The 15,273-nt window shown below is 41.7% G+C and overlaps 1 protein-coding gene across 1 annotated transcript; it reads left to right on the top strand.

Moving 5' to 3' along the window:
* Positions 1-5,794: 5,794 nt before the first annotated feature.
* LOC138597096 (mRNA decay activator protein ZFP36L1) lies at positions 5,795-10,725 on the top strand. The gene is made up of 2 exons (XM_069668631.1): positions 5,795-5,951; positions 7,756-10,725. Exons 1-2 carry the CDS (start codon positions 5,898-5,900, stop codon positions 8,989-8,991), a joined length of 1,290 nt encoding a protein of 429 aa, XP_069524732.1. The 5' UTR covers positions 5,795-5,897; the 3' UTR covers positions 8,992-10,725.
* Positions 10,726-15,273: the final 4,548 nt, after the last annotated feature.

Genomic DNA, 15,273 nt, shown 5'->3' on the forward strand with positions numbered 1-15,273 from the left:
GTTTTAAGATATAAAAGTTGTTTTCAGAAAGGCATTGTATTTGTTTGAATTTTTGTGGAACATATCATCAAAAAAAGTTGCTTAAATATGGTGAAAAGATGGTGAAAGCTTGTTATCTAATTACATTGCGTAATACTAAAGACAACTGTAGAGTGTACAACTGGGGGAATTCTCTTCCTGAATCTGAAACCCTCTCTTTGAATCCCGACTCTTTGTAACAACACACACACACACACACACACACACACACAGTGAGTGGGGCAGGGGGTACAATGTGTAAGAATGAAGGTGGTGAGGGAGGGGGGAAGGTGGAGAGAAAGGGGAGGAAAAGAGGAGCAGATGTTCATCAGGACTACAGGCCCCTCCTCCTCCCCTCTCTTTAATATGTCACTGGTAATAGTAGCCTCTTATCTGAAGAAGCCTGCAGAGGAATGACTTCACTTAATCATGAGAGTTTCAATAGGCTGAGTGTGTAAGTGTGTGTGTGTGTGTGTGTTTTACTCTCTCGAACACACACACACAAGCAACAAGTGGTGTTACATTGTAACTGTTTCACTATTATTTTTTGTATCCCTTCCCATTCTTGCTGTAAATTCAACATATTCAGACGGTGGCCATATTCCTGACCTAAAGCTAAAATGTAGTTTTTATGCTATATGGCTGTATTGTAGGTTTTCAATCAAACAATCTGACAATCTTAATCATGTCACTGCTTGAAAAATTGGAAAGACAATGTAAAGTGAATATTGGGCCATATATCAAGGTAAAACAACATATTTGATAAGATACTCATAAGGTTTTGCCACCTAAGTCACAACAGCTAACGTTAGCATTCAACCAAAGCCTTGCTAGCATTACTGTTAGCAAGTTAACCTCATGGCTAGCTAGGAATTTCCACCTTCCTTGTCCAATTATGTAACACTATCAAAGGTAAGGTTAGCTAGGAAGTGGTTCAATGCTAACATTAACATTTGCCTCATAGTAACTAGGTATCAAATATGTTGTTTTAGCTTGAATTATGACTTAATGCTCCTCCATTTTGCTAACCTGCACAGATATACAAGATTGTAATAGCATGTTAGCTTCCCACTTAGAGGAAAATGGCCGCCGTTTGAATAGAATGAATGGAATCACACTGAAGTAGTTGTTCAACTTTATTTCAGTCTATTATTTCTAAGAAAACATGAATTACTTCATTGTTCCATCCCATTTCTCCACAAAACATCTTGATGGATTACAGCTAGCATCTTAGGCATCCCCACAGTGCAATGTCACCTCTGTAAATCTCCTCTAATATCAACCAGATGTTGAATCAACAGATGCTTTCCTAATGGCTCGGCTAATTATTTCACTGCAGAAAGATCATGTGACAAAGCAAGGGAATGCGTCCCATGACACGTTTTGTGCATCTGGTTGATCAATCCAAAATCTGTATATAAATCTTGTTGCAGATTCAGTCTCAAGGAAACCATCTATTGCCTCCTCCAGTCCTTCAATGCTTTCCTCTCTCTCTCTCATTTCCCCTGATTCTTCTAAACAGCCCCCAATTCTGCCCCTTCATCCCTCTCCTCCTCCTAACAAGCCCTTCTATCCCACCCATTCACCACCCTCTGTTATTTCCACCGTGTGTGTGTGTGTGTGTGTGTGTGTGTGTGTGTGTGTGTGTGTGTGTGTGTGTGTGTGTGTGCATGTGTGTGTGTGTGTGTGTGTACGGGGGTTAAGTCTCAGAGGGCGGGCCATTAGTTTGTTAGTTGGTTGTGCAGCTCATTGAGCTCATTGTGCTCCAAAGGCCCTCTAGCCCAGCTGGACTCAACAAGAAGCAAGAACTCTCTTTCAAATCTCTCTCCTCCTTTCTCCTCCCTTTCCCCCCCTCCCCCGTTCCTTCAGAAAACTCCCCCCTCACTCACTCACTCCCTTCCCTCAGTAATCCCCAACTCACCCAAAAGGGATTTGTTTATAGAAGTAAACTCTACTTGCCGACCAAATAGCTTGTTTATAGATAACACATGTTTACTTTAGCGAATTAACAGCTTTCCTCAAGGCAGCCATGTTGTTGACATCTTGCTAATGGCTTGTTGTTCACAGTGGTGGTCTTCATCTCAGGGTTAAAAAACAAACATGCAGAACCAACCCCTTAAGAGGATGAACTAATTAGGGCAGTGTCTCATGTCTGGGTTAGCACCCAAAGGTCAGTCGCAATATAATTAAGGGTTGTTCGCTTTTGGCATTTAATGCAACGTGGGTCATATGATCAGAAGCCGGATGATTTTAATTCAGGAGTGAACACAGCCAAGTTGCACACTGGGATCCTCAGGTGGCCTGGTGGATTATGTAGTTTGATTTTAGGCGCAGGGACCACGCCTTCAGGGAGCTGTTACCAGTTCAGTATCTGTACCTGTGAGTACGTCAGGCAATGCAACAGGTTTCAGGTTAATTATCATGTGACCATAACAAGCAACAACATTATAGTGCTAGTAGGGAGTGTAATGTTAGTCAAAGCTAGCAATAACGGTATCTGAGGGATACTTGGTATCAGCTGATACTCAAGGTACCAGAATCAGGAAGGAAAAAATAACCATCTCTTCTTCTTTTTGCCTGCTGTCTCTCATTAAAGGGCCAGTTCACAGATTTTCAACCTCAGTCCTGTCATGCTATTATGGGGAGCTAATGCCATTATCGTAGCAAAAAAATGCAGTTTCGCTCTGTGCCTTTGGAGGACGCTATCCGCTTCTCCAATGGGCCCTGGAAAACCTCCACCAGACTACATAAAACGTAGCATCTGGTGGAGGTCAGGGAGCTTGCTAAACTACACTTCCTCAATCTAGGACGCCCGCCTCTGATGTCATGTCTCGTTCACAATCATAAGGTTTGAAATGTAGATTGCAGACCCGAAGATTTTTTACACAATCCACCACTATATTTTCATCATATTTCGGATTCTGTACCAGTGAAACGGTAGTATTTCACTCCAGCGTCTCTCGCTGGGCCGTTCCTTTCAGAGGGAGGAGCGCAATGCATGCTGGGTTTTGTAGGAATGTAGAATGGGCGAAACCACAAGTTGTTTGCAAAACTTTCTCCACAGCTATGGCGCCAATTACAAACATTATTGCTTCAATCGATTACAGAGAACACCAGCTTTGACTGACAGTGGCTTTTTTCCAGGGGCGAACTGCTCCTTTAATTTGTTGTCACTTCACCAGCCAAACATTGCAGCTATAAATGCCCAATAATCCCTCCACATTGCATTGAAGAAACGCACAGCAAACTTTTTATAAACTGGAACAAAGACCCCAAACTTGATAAAGCAATGCAGAATAACGTTCCTTTTCTGCAATGCAAAGAGATGAGAAGAAGCCGCTGTAATGCTAGTATTGAAGTGTTTGTCTGATGCGGTTTCTCTCCTAATGACGAAATGAAATGTGAGTGGGGAGGTGAAATCAGATAACAAAAGGTCACTCCCGGTGCATTTAGGGCTCATTCTGATGCCAGGTGAGAACTCTTAACTGGATCTTGGCATATCTGCTCCTGGACCTATAGCATTACATCATCACAGTACTGGGGGGGATGGGAGTAGTTAAACAGACACAAGCATACACACACAAACACAACACACTTAATGGTGACCACTTGGCTGGACCAAAATAAAGCTTTTCGGCAGGCTTTGTTCTCAGCTGAACTCATTTTTCTAAAGCGGCTCAGAGCTGTGAGCTGCTTTCAAGAACTCTCAGACAGAGTGGGGGCTCAGCATTTAAAAACTTTTATCTATGTACAACAATTTATGATGTTTCTTTCATTTTTGAGAGCTCTTGTAAGGACTGTACACTTTTTCCAACTGGCTGGCTTAGGCTACTTAGAAATATTTAATTAGCAGGAATAATTAGAAAGAAATGTCTGAGTGAACTTTAATGCATGTCAGTAACATTACCATCTTTATTGGAGCTGATTTGTGCATTAATTTGAACCATATGAGCATATAAAGTGCCAGCGGGAATCAAACCAGTACAAGAGGCCACTACAAGCACTGAACTGAACAAACTGGAAGTTGTTTCTTTCTCTGCAGTTACAGCAAACTGTCTGCCAACCCGTCAGGCTTCTGGGCAAGCTGTCGCAATCCTCTTTACAATCCCAGAGGTGTGACAACTTCACTCCTGGCAGACCTGTGTGTATGTGTTAGTGTGTGTGTGTGTGTGTGTGTGTGTGTGCGTGTGTACTCTTAAAATTCCTTCCCTGTGAGGACCAAGCTCTGTTATATAGCAATGGTTGTAGGAGAATATGACCTTTTTTGTCAGGGCCCACTTTGGCATTTTCAATTCTAAGGTGTAGGGTCTTAACATGGGTCGTGATTAGTTTAAGTTTATGGGAATAATAAAATGTTAATTTTCGGTACTTACAAAGATAAAGGACCAACACTGTGCGTGTGTGTGTGTGTGTGTGTGTGTGTGTGTGTGTGTGTGAGTTTTGTGTAAGAAGGGCTGTCAGATATCCCTAATGGCCCTGCTCTACAGTGACTTTTTTCACACATCTACATTTACTTTGAAATCAAAGGCTTCACTCCTCCTTGTCTGTCTCTCAGGGCTAAACTGTCTCCGTACTGTCTTCTCTCCCCCCATGTGTTCAGTCCTCCTGTTTTCTGCCTTTGTTTCTTTTTTTTCCCCTTGTGAATGTTCTTCTGCTTTCTATTTCATGTAACTCTCTTGGTTTGTTATAGCAGTTTTCACTACTGGCCCCTCCTCCACCCCCTCTGATAAAAGCCATATGACTTTACATTGCCTGGCTCAGCCTAAATAATTTGAAACAAGCATATTTATGTGGTCGCTTTAGCCCAAGAAGGAGTTTTATAATAGCTGCCATCAATCTGCAGACATAATCACACCATATTGGGATTATGGCAGATGGTGAAAATTATAAGTAATTAATTTGATATTATGGATGATGTTACTTCAGCTATATACTCTAGACTTAAAGATTAGACAAGACTTTGGGAATATGGTTGAAAGGCCTGTGCTGAGTACAACACAGCTGAAGCATAATGATGACTATGATGACAACATTAAAGTCATATATACGGTTTTAGTTTCATTATTTATACCAGAAACAACTTAATTTGATGTTCTTATTAACAGATGTATTTGACAAAGATCATATACTTTGGTACTGACTGTTAGCAAACTCAATTAGTCATTAACTTGCATTCATTTATTCCCTTACCATGCAGCAGCTGACAACACCGTAGCCTATTTCAAAACACTGGTCTGAAAGTTGTCGGGAGAAGCAAAGAAAGATAATTTCCACCCAACATCTCACATATCAAGGATCTACAACAGGCCTACTCAGTTGGCGGCCCGCGGGCCACATCCGGCCCACAAGCAACCTCCAGGTGGCTATCAATGTGGGTATCAATGTTATTGTGTATCTGAAATAGTTGTGTGCTTTGTGGTAGTTAAAGAAAATAATATTCAGAGGCAACGAACAATAAAAAACAATTTTTTTTTGCCTTTCAAAAGTGAAAAAATAAGCATTGTTGTTGTTTTTTTTTAAACTACATTCCCTTGTATTTGTTTAAAATGTATCATTGGATGGATCCAGTCGATTTAACAAGCTTTTTTAAGTTCAAGAATTGAAACGAGTTTGATAAAACTACTTTTCATCCAGCTGGAGATTCTTAACCACATTTGGTACTCCAGAGTCTGGTGAAAACAACTTTGGGCTGACTCACAGAGGCGTGGCTAACAGCAGCAGTGTTAGGTTTTAAATCCACACGTGGTCTGGGTCTTGGGCTTGTTTAGCAGCACACAGACAACTAGAAACTTCTGACCAACTCATGCCAGCGAGTTGCCCCACGTCTATCACTGCGGGGGCAGACGGGATCAGACGAAGCTTTCGATAACTCAGCAAAAATGCCTTCTTACCCCCTCAGCCAGTTTTCCGACCTGGAGGAGATGATGTGCAAGGTAAACGAAACGCGCAAAAAGTTGAGCAACAGTGAGCTAAGTCGTTAGCCACACTGCTGCTAACTCTGCGCTCCCTTCGTGTGTTCATGTCTTGTTTAGCGGATACTGCTCTTATCCGGTTGTGTGCATGAATTGCAAGCTAACCCGTGGCTTTATCAGGGCCTTGACTGTTTTATTGAATGTGAAAGTTTGCAGAAAGGTAACTTGTCACAAAGTGGGACCGTTGTTGCGGCTGCTGTTTGCATCCAATGCAACATGGCCCAATTAAACTGCAAACTCGGTGACTTCCAGTCTTAGTCCGATTAAATTAGGTGGTTAAATAGTTTTCACCACAACTAGTCCAGACGAGTTTCATCCAGTAATTCATCCCGTCTTTTTTTGCAAAAGTTAGCTTACTTAATGTACTTTCTAACAAAAGTAGTTGTCAAGTTGCGTTCAGGGCACGGAGAGGTGTTTAATGCACCGGATGTAAGTAGAAGCAGATTGTATGAGGCTGTTTTGTTTTTCGAAGAACAAGTTTTACTTTCTTGTATAGATAGATAGAAAGATAGATAGGCGTACTTCATTGAACCCAAACTGGGAAATTGTTGCGTTACAACAGCAGGTTATCAGAGTGAAAACGGCAGAGAGAGAAAATAAATACACAGTAAAAAATAATCCAAACACTAGAAGGAAGAAAGAAAGAAAGAAATACATCCAGGGAAATCCAATAATAATAACCTCAAATATATTAATCCAAAATATAAACTATATAAATCATATGTACATAAAATATAAAACTGACATATCTTAAATGTAAACAGACATTACAGGCAGGTGTTAATGTATGTTATACAGTCTTCAGAGTTGTAAATGCAATTACAGTGTATAGGTTGTTAATATGCAGTAGCATCACACTGTAGCTTTCCCTTTGTTTTCACAGTTGAAGATGTGTGTCACACCATATATAACATTTCTATGTCTTGTTAGTGCGGATTTCAAAGTGTTGTATGAGAATGTTTGCTGGATTTTGAGGCTGTTAATGTGAGAAATATGGTAATCAACTATTGCTGTGAAGAAAACCACAGCTTTGTCCCACTGCTTAAATTGCACACCGTCAAAAAGCAGCAATGACATTATTTAGCATATTGTTGTGGCTAATCAATGCACTTCTATAGTTGGTCATGGTTTATATTGAACAAACACAGTACAGCACTGGTTTTATTATACTGAAACAACCTATTAAGTTACTAATACTTTTGTTTATACTTTCCATTCACCTTTTCTAGCTGTTTGCATGTGACAAAATAAATCTGTGAGGCCAAGATAGGAAATTAGTGAGTTAAGATATATTCATTTAAAAAGCCCGAATGACATTTGTCATATTTGTGATTTAATTACTATATAGCTAACTTTGCATCTAACATAAAACATAACTGAAAGTGCTGAGAGACATTCTCAGCACCAAAAGATACATTTCACAATTGTTTTCAAGTGTAGTTGTATACTATTATCACGTGCCCATGAATACAGTCCTTCATACATTAATTTATTCAGTCAGCCAGGCACAAAAAGTGCATTTTTCATATAACAGGGGTTTGGGGGCTTTCTAAATTTAACGTCTGTAGTCCTCAGGGAGAGGACTACAGAACACTACGCTTGTTGTTACTTTGATTGCACAATTGCTCTTTAATTATTGAGATACATGTCAGGATTTAGAAATGTACACAAAGAAACAATTCACTGTATTTTTTTAAAACAAGATACTCTATAGTAGTTGTAAATGTTATGGGCTAATGTTGTGTTGTTGTCTGTTATTTTGCAGCATTTACTGAACCTGGATGTGAGGGACCAGAGCGGACCGCTACCATCCCTCAATCTGGCAATGAGATCACCAGGTTTCATCGGTCAGCAAAGTAGCAACACATCGCTCTCCCTCTCGTCTCTCTCCTGCCTCCATGCTGATCCTTCAGACAGCGCATTTCTGACTTCCAGCCCATGGGGGCAGCAGTCAGAAAGCTGTCTGCCCTCCCAGCTTGCTAATTCCAGCCAATGGGGAAAGTCAGGCTTCTTCGCCCAGCGCTCCGTCAGCATGGTAGAAACCAGCAGCACCACAGCAGCAAGCCTAGGCTGGCCTGGGACTGACATGAAGCACTCCCAAGGTGACATCAGCCCCACCGCACTGAACACTAACTCCACCCCCTCCTCCTCCTCCCGCTACAAGACTGAACTGTGTCGATCTTTCACTGAGAGCGGCCTGTGCAAATATGGCGGGAAATGCCAGTTTGCTCACGGGCCAGATGAGCTGCGGGATCTCAGCAGGCATCCAAAGTACAAGACCGAGCCGTGTCGTACCTTTCACACCATCGGCTTCTGCCCCTACGGGATGCGCTGCCACTTTGTCCACAACAACGAGGAAGAAAGGAAACACTCCTTCTCTCGTTCCTCCTCGTCCTCTTCTTCCTCCTCGTCAAGCATTCCCCTGCAGCAGCCTCCCTCCTCCTCCCGCCCAAACAGACCTCCTCTGGTCAGACAGAGCTTCAGCTTCGCTGGGTTTCCGTCTGCTCCCCAGCAAGCCCTCCAGCACACCCTTACCCCTTCACCTACCACTGCTTCTTTCACACGCACTCCATCGGCCTCTCCTCCATCCTGCGCTGACGTTACTGACCTCCTCTCTCATGCCTTCCTGGAGATGGACTCTGCCTTCAAGGTCTCCTCTACCCACCAGTACCAGCCCCCAATAGGCATGGCTCCTGCCACAGATCCCCGCTCACCATTCCTGCCTTCCCCAGACTCCGGCTGTTCTCCGTGCGGGCTGTCACCGACCGCCTCGCCTTCCCTGAGGCAGAGTCCCACTGCTGCGGGGGTCTTCTCGGGCCCTTTAGGCGCCCGATCTCTGTCCTACACCTCCCTGTCAGATCAGGACCAGGATGGAAGCAGCTCTGCTAGCTCGCTCAGTGGCTCCGAGTCTTGCGGCGGCATTAACGATGCTAACGGCAGACGTCTGGCTGTATTCAGTCAGTTATCTGTTCCTGATGATGCTACAGGGTTCTGCCTTTAGGCTACAGTGTACATACATACACATTTTCATACATTCAAAGATATCCAGGCCCCGCTTACACGATTTATACGCAGTACACACATTCATATATAGCCGCATCAAGCACACACAATGCTAACACACTTCACACAAAAATGCACACACGCGCGGAACCTAGACCGACACCTCTGCACCTGTGTGGTGTCAAAGGAAAACAAAGACTTATCGACTGACTCGTAACGCTCATAGAGATTCACCCGGTAGATTAATGTGGGTCAAACGTCACTGTCATACTCTTAAGGGAAGCTTTGATGCCGAAACTTAAATGTGTGTCACCACCAAAATATATCAGTACACATGGGGACAGAGGTTAAACGACGCTGTAGGTGTTTCGAAAGCTTTATCAAGATGGCACGCTGCAACGGCAAATTGCGATATTGTAATCACAGTGTGATCGCCGTGTTGTCGAGTCCAAACACACTGTTTTTTTTATAGTACGCGTTAACCAACCTCGTCTGTGTGATCTTAAGAATGTGACAAAGCCAAAGACATGTTTGTAGCTCGACCTCTTTGATTATGGTGGTACAAACACACAATGTGACCTATGTTTAGGAACTGTTGTTTTTTCCTTTCACTGTATACACAGTATTGTGTTTATAAGCTGGTGAGATTGTTTTTTTTCCCTTCATAGCTGTACAGTCTGAGGTTCTGTTTAGATCACTGGCCTCCCAACCTGAATGTTTAGTTTTTAAACAAGTGCCTGTAGCGTTATTGAACAGGTCATGTTACAGTGTTGAAACAATATTTGCTGGTTTGTGAGGAGAGATGTGAGGAGGGGTGTTAGTCTTTTTGTTAAGTTAAGTTAGCTAATGTGAGTTCAAGCCTGTCTGTTGGTAAAATTAATGTTCTTTAGTGTCGCTTGCCTTATTGACAAACTCTCCCAGTGAAGTGCCAAATGAACAAACATAACCTGCCCTACGAGAGGAGGAAACAAAACACTGAGAGGGCTTAATTATAGTGTTCAAATCTCCTGGTCATGACTGTATGACACTTGCAGACTGGAATTTTATTAGCTTTAACATGCAAAGCGTGCCGAGCAGCACAAACGGCTGCAACTGAAGAAAATCAATTGGAGTTAAAGATTGAAGAAAACCCTAAAGATGCCATTGTATTAATCTGCATCTTATTGTGCGCACACTTATATGATCTGAACATAGCTTGAGTTTAACGGCACTTGGCTAAGCTGGTGCTGATGTGTATTTTCGGCTCTTTTAAACACAAACCAGGAGTGTGATTTTCTTTCCTCCCTTGTCCACAGGCAGCACTGGTGTTACTGATGACTCTCACCCCGCCGTCTCTCCTTCTAATTCAGTATTAACTCTTCCTGTTGCGGCTTCGTACTGATATGAATGTTGGTCACACGTATGTCAGCCGTGCAGCCGGGTCTGTTGCCTTACCGAGCTAGACGCATCATTCTGTAGGGTTAGGGTATGTATGCTTTAGTGTTATAGAAATTTTACTCGGCTGTTTTTTTTTGTGTTTATGACGTAGTTGGTTAGAAGAACAGTCATCGTGCTGTTATCGGTCTATTTAAAAATTGCCTTTTCATCAACATGTTTGAAGCCTGTTTAGTGTTAAAGGTGATAATCTTTAGTAAATTAATTTCTTTAATTTATTTTAACGTATTTATAGAGGACTTTGAGTTGTTAATGCTTGTATCAAGTTTAATATATTTACTTCTTTTTGCTTTTTTGTACTGGAAATAAAGTTGTTTTTTTACTTACTGTGCGAGTCTGTTGTGGTTAATCACCCTGTTATGGTTTCAGGTAAATGTGCACAGCCACAGTTCTGCTCGGAAACAGTTTAGGAGTCACAAGACTCGTGCACTTTTTACCTAGTTGTGTATTTTGCTGGCTGTAGTACTACTGCAAATATGTTCACACATCCGTGACATGTTTGATGCAAGGTGCAGGAAGGAAGGAAGCGAGCAGGAAACTCGTGAGCTGTCATTTATGGTTTTCATTGTAGATCTTCCTCCCCCAGTAGCCGTGTACTATTAAGGTAAACTGTTTGTACATACAATAAATGAGGTTACTATGATTTCTCAGACTTACTCATTGTAAGACTGGTTCTTTTCTATCTACCTGCAAGACAGAAGCAGGATGACGGGGACAATAACTCTTGTATGTAAATCACTTACCTCCAAAATTTCAGCTTATTAAATTAAACATTAAAAATAAGCTTCAAGGCCAATTCTTTTTTTCTAAACTCAACATAAATTTATAGTCTGAATTTATTATAAAAAACAGCAAGCAAGCTTTCAAAAGCTTGAATGTGTGACTTCTTAGATTATAGTAAATCATACTAAAGTGGTGTTCCTTAAGTTTCGTCCACAAGTTACTCAGAGAGAAACACAGCAGGTCCTTCATATTTCTTGGTGAAATTGCACAAGGGACCAGGAAATGAATCATATGGTTGCTCTGTGGTTTGCGAGGAATGCGCTCACAGACCAGATTTGCTGAATGATTCATACATGAGTACAATTCTTGGTGTTTTTTTTGTTGGTGTTTTTTTTCTACTTTAAGGCACTTGGTGCTTTTTTTCTGCTACAACTTCACGCATACAGAAACTTATTTAAGTAAGTATTGATAAGTCTTTTCTGCCCCGACCAGTCTGCTGTAGGATATCAAGACACTGCTGTGTGAGTGTGTAGTCATGCAATTGAGATTTCATGTGGAGATAAGAAGTCTTTTGTTTGGGGGTTTAATCTGACCAATGCTGAGCTCCCACCCATTTCCCTTCTCCCTCACTGCCTCCGCTCATTACATCCTTCTTTCCTTACTTTGTTCCCCTTTCCTCTCCTTCAATAACATCCCAACCTACCTCTCCACTTTCTACTCTACAGTACTGTTACTGTGGTTAGCGATATGTGTTCATTTGCTTTCATTAAATTGAACTATAGTGCCAAATGTAGGGGATTATAATTGTCATATATGAAAAGGTCAAACAGGACAACCTAAACTACCTTAGGTAAATTAGTGATTTGTATCAAACAATTCAAGGAAATTTATAATCATCACACAAAAGTAATGATGATTGTAAGAGGAAAAAAAACAGAGCTTAAGATGCCTCCTCATGACTGACCCTCCAGGAATCCCTCTTTCAAGCACACACACACAAGCACAAGAGCTATTATCTTGTCAGCGTTAACATGAGATGGGCTGCCTGGGAGTGATTAGTGGCTGTGAAGGGGTTAAAGGCATGTGTGTGCTCGCATTGGTTTGTGTGTGTGTGTGTGTGTGTGCTGTTTTGTGTCTGATAGACATTCTCCCACACTCTTGCCCTGTGGGACATAGGAAAAGCAGGCAGATGGCTGTATTCAGGTCCAGCACAGGTCAACATATGGCCCCAAGAGACACAGTTTGTGTTTGTGAGACAGAGAATCGCACTCTTACTATGCATGAGTGGAGGAAGTTGAATGAGTGGGCAGAGAGGGGGACAAAAGGTAATCGTTGTGGGAGCAGAAAAGAAGCTGTGTGAAATAAAGAAGCGACAATTTGAGAGGATGAAAGTATGTGGGCGTCATCCTGTCAGATCATACAGGTTGTTCAGTACAGCAGCTTGGTTATATGAACATTTACTGCACTGAGGAAAATAAGACCCTACTATTCCGTTTTTTCTATTGTATACTAGTTATGTATACTAAAATAGTTTTTTTAATAAAACACCGTAGTGGATTAAGAAAAGTACAAAAAGTTGTCAGTATGGGTAAAGTGTCTCATGTATTTTTAACGTATTAGCGCTAGTAAGCAGGTCAGAACCTAGCTAGAGGTTAACGTAGCGCTACTGCAGCTAACTTTTAATACTTATGCTAGCTAAGTCAGCTAAATGACTACCTTGCCACTGCTTCCATACTTAGCGTACTGCTACTTAACTGCTAAGTTAAACATATTTTGAAATAATTATAAGTTACAATGTGTTTCATCGCTAACAGTTAGCATCCATGTAGCGCAGAAATACTGGTTGTTGAGGACTAGCCTGCTGACATTCAAACCTCCTTTATTTGGACATGTGGCTGTACAGTTTGATCAGTGTACAACTTATAAACTTTGTTTTGGACGCCCGCTAATATTTTACTTTAATGTAATGGTTGCTACCACATCATCAGAGTTTTCTGATGCCTTCAGTTTGTTTCTGAGTTTCTGAAATTGAAGTAAAATTAGCTCCTTTCAGGAAACCCAACCCAGATCAATAGTCACAGTCACATTCTCACACTACAAAAGGCTTCAGCCTGTGTGGACAGTGTTACTGAATTTAGCAAGTCATCAATTTGAGAGAATGAATGCTGGTTTTACTTACACAACCCCCAACCCCTCCCCTTTTTCTTCTAGCCCCTGAACAGCCTCCTTCTCCCCTCCTTCCATTCACTGTTCCCCTTTGTGAATGTATGGCTGATATTGTGATGCATGGGTAAAGCAGGAGGAAGGGGAGCGAAGCCGTGCAGAGCAGCATAAAACAGCTGTTGCAGAGCCCTCGCCACTTCAGTTCCCCCGATTCCCTCGCTCCATACTGTTTGTGAGACATCTAGGTGAAAGTACAGGAAAGTTCTCGCACCCTCGCCCTTTCCTCTCCTCACTATAACACCTTCGTCATCTTCCTACACTTCCTCTCTGCACCCCCACTCTATGCTCCTCTAATAAACTTCTCTGCTATACCTTTCATTTCCCTCCAGTCTCCTGTAGGGGCTCTTCATTCTCTCCATCTAATTTTCCTCTTGCCCGCTCTCTCAATCTCAACCTCTCCTCCTCCACCCACTTTTACAATTCTGCCCCCTCTCAGGCTTTCTCTCTAATCCCTCCTTCTGCTTTTTTTTTTCTCCTTTCCAGAAAGGATTTACGCAAAGTGTTTAATGGGTTGCAACAAATGGGCAAAACAGTGGGCCATAGTCAGGTGCTGCACATTTATACAGACGCCAAACTCAATTTTCCTGACTGTTTTCTTCTTTCGCAGCATTCCTACCATCGTATACCGAGATCCCCAAAACACACATCTTGCTCTCACCTATGTAGATCAGCAGGCGTTGAGTGTTTCTTCATCTCTTAAGCTCATTCAAGAACTCTTGTCTTGAGGGCCTCCATACTGCAGTAAGGACAAAACTCAAAAGGAGTTTAGCATACATTAAAGAGGTACTCCAGAAATGCAGTATTGCACTTCAGTAAATTTGAGGGCTTGCAAAAGATAGATTTTTAAAAAATCTAAAACAAAGTTTTGAAGTAGTAAACTGATCAAACTGTACAGCCACATGTCCAAATAAAGGGGCTTTAACTGTTAGAAGGCTACTCTATAACTGATATTTCCAAGCTACATGGATGCTAACTGTTAGCAATAAAACGCTGTAACTTATAATTACTTCAAATTTTAAAGGTTTCTTTGTAGATTAAGTTAGGAAGCAGTAGCAAGGTAGTCATTTAGCTGACTTAGCTATCATAAGTATTAAAAGTAAGCTTCAGTAGCACCAAGTTAACTGCTAGCTAACTTCTGACCTGCTTATGTGCGCTAATACGTTAAGACACATTTTACCCATACCCAGATGTTTTATCCTGGAATTTTAGTATAAAATACTTCAAATAGAAATAACAGAGAAGTTGGGTCTTATTTTCCTCAGTGCTGTATTTAACAACCTGTATGATCTCACAGGATGATGCCCACATACTTTCATCCTCTCAACTTGTCCCATTGCTTCTTTATTTCACAGCTTCTTTTCTGCTCCCACAACTATTACCTTTCTTGTAGCATAAGTATTAAGAGTTAACTTCAGTAGCGCTAAGTAAACTGCTTTCTAGCTTCTGATAAAAAAGAATACAGCAGAAGCCCATGTAGTCAGACTTGTATTCCCTGGTATGGTTCAAGCCCCCAAAACACTGGATCCTACATTTCCCCAGACGATATCACCAGGGTTCCTTACGACCACTTTTAGATGTTCCCTCGAGAGCCACACAGGCCCTTCAGCAACAGTTTCACAGGCTGACTGGATCCCCCCATGAAGGGGAAATTCTTCATGTGTAAAATTGGTGGAGTGTCTCTTTAAGAAGCGGTCTGCAGTATGATCTTTCTCTCCACTCTTGCAATTATCGGTTATGCTTCATGGTGCGGTTTATAAACCAACTAGAGCTGGGTGACTTTTGTTTCAGTGTTGGTTGAAAAAAGAACCTCTAAACTGGCGTGAGAGCATGATTTTGCCCTAAGCTAGTAACTGCCCTCATGTTGTTATTCATAGTAAAAACCATTATGTGAAATATTCAA

Source organism: Semicossyphus pulcher, unplaced genomic scaffold (genome assembly GCF_022749685.1).
Source record: "Semicossyphus pulcher isolate SPU_LCO1_2020_fin unplaced genomic scaffold, fSemPul1.0.p SCAF_19, whole genome shotgun sequence".
NCBI lineage: Eukaryota > Metazoa > Chordata > Actinopteri > Labriformes > Labridae > Semicossyphus > Semicossyphus pulcher.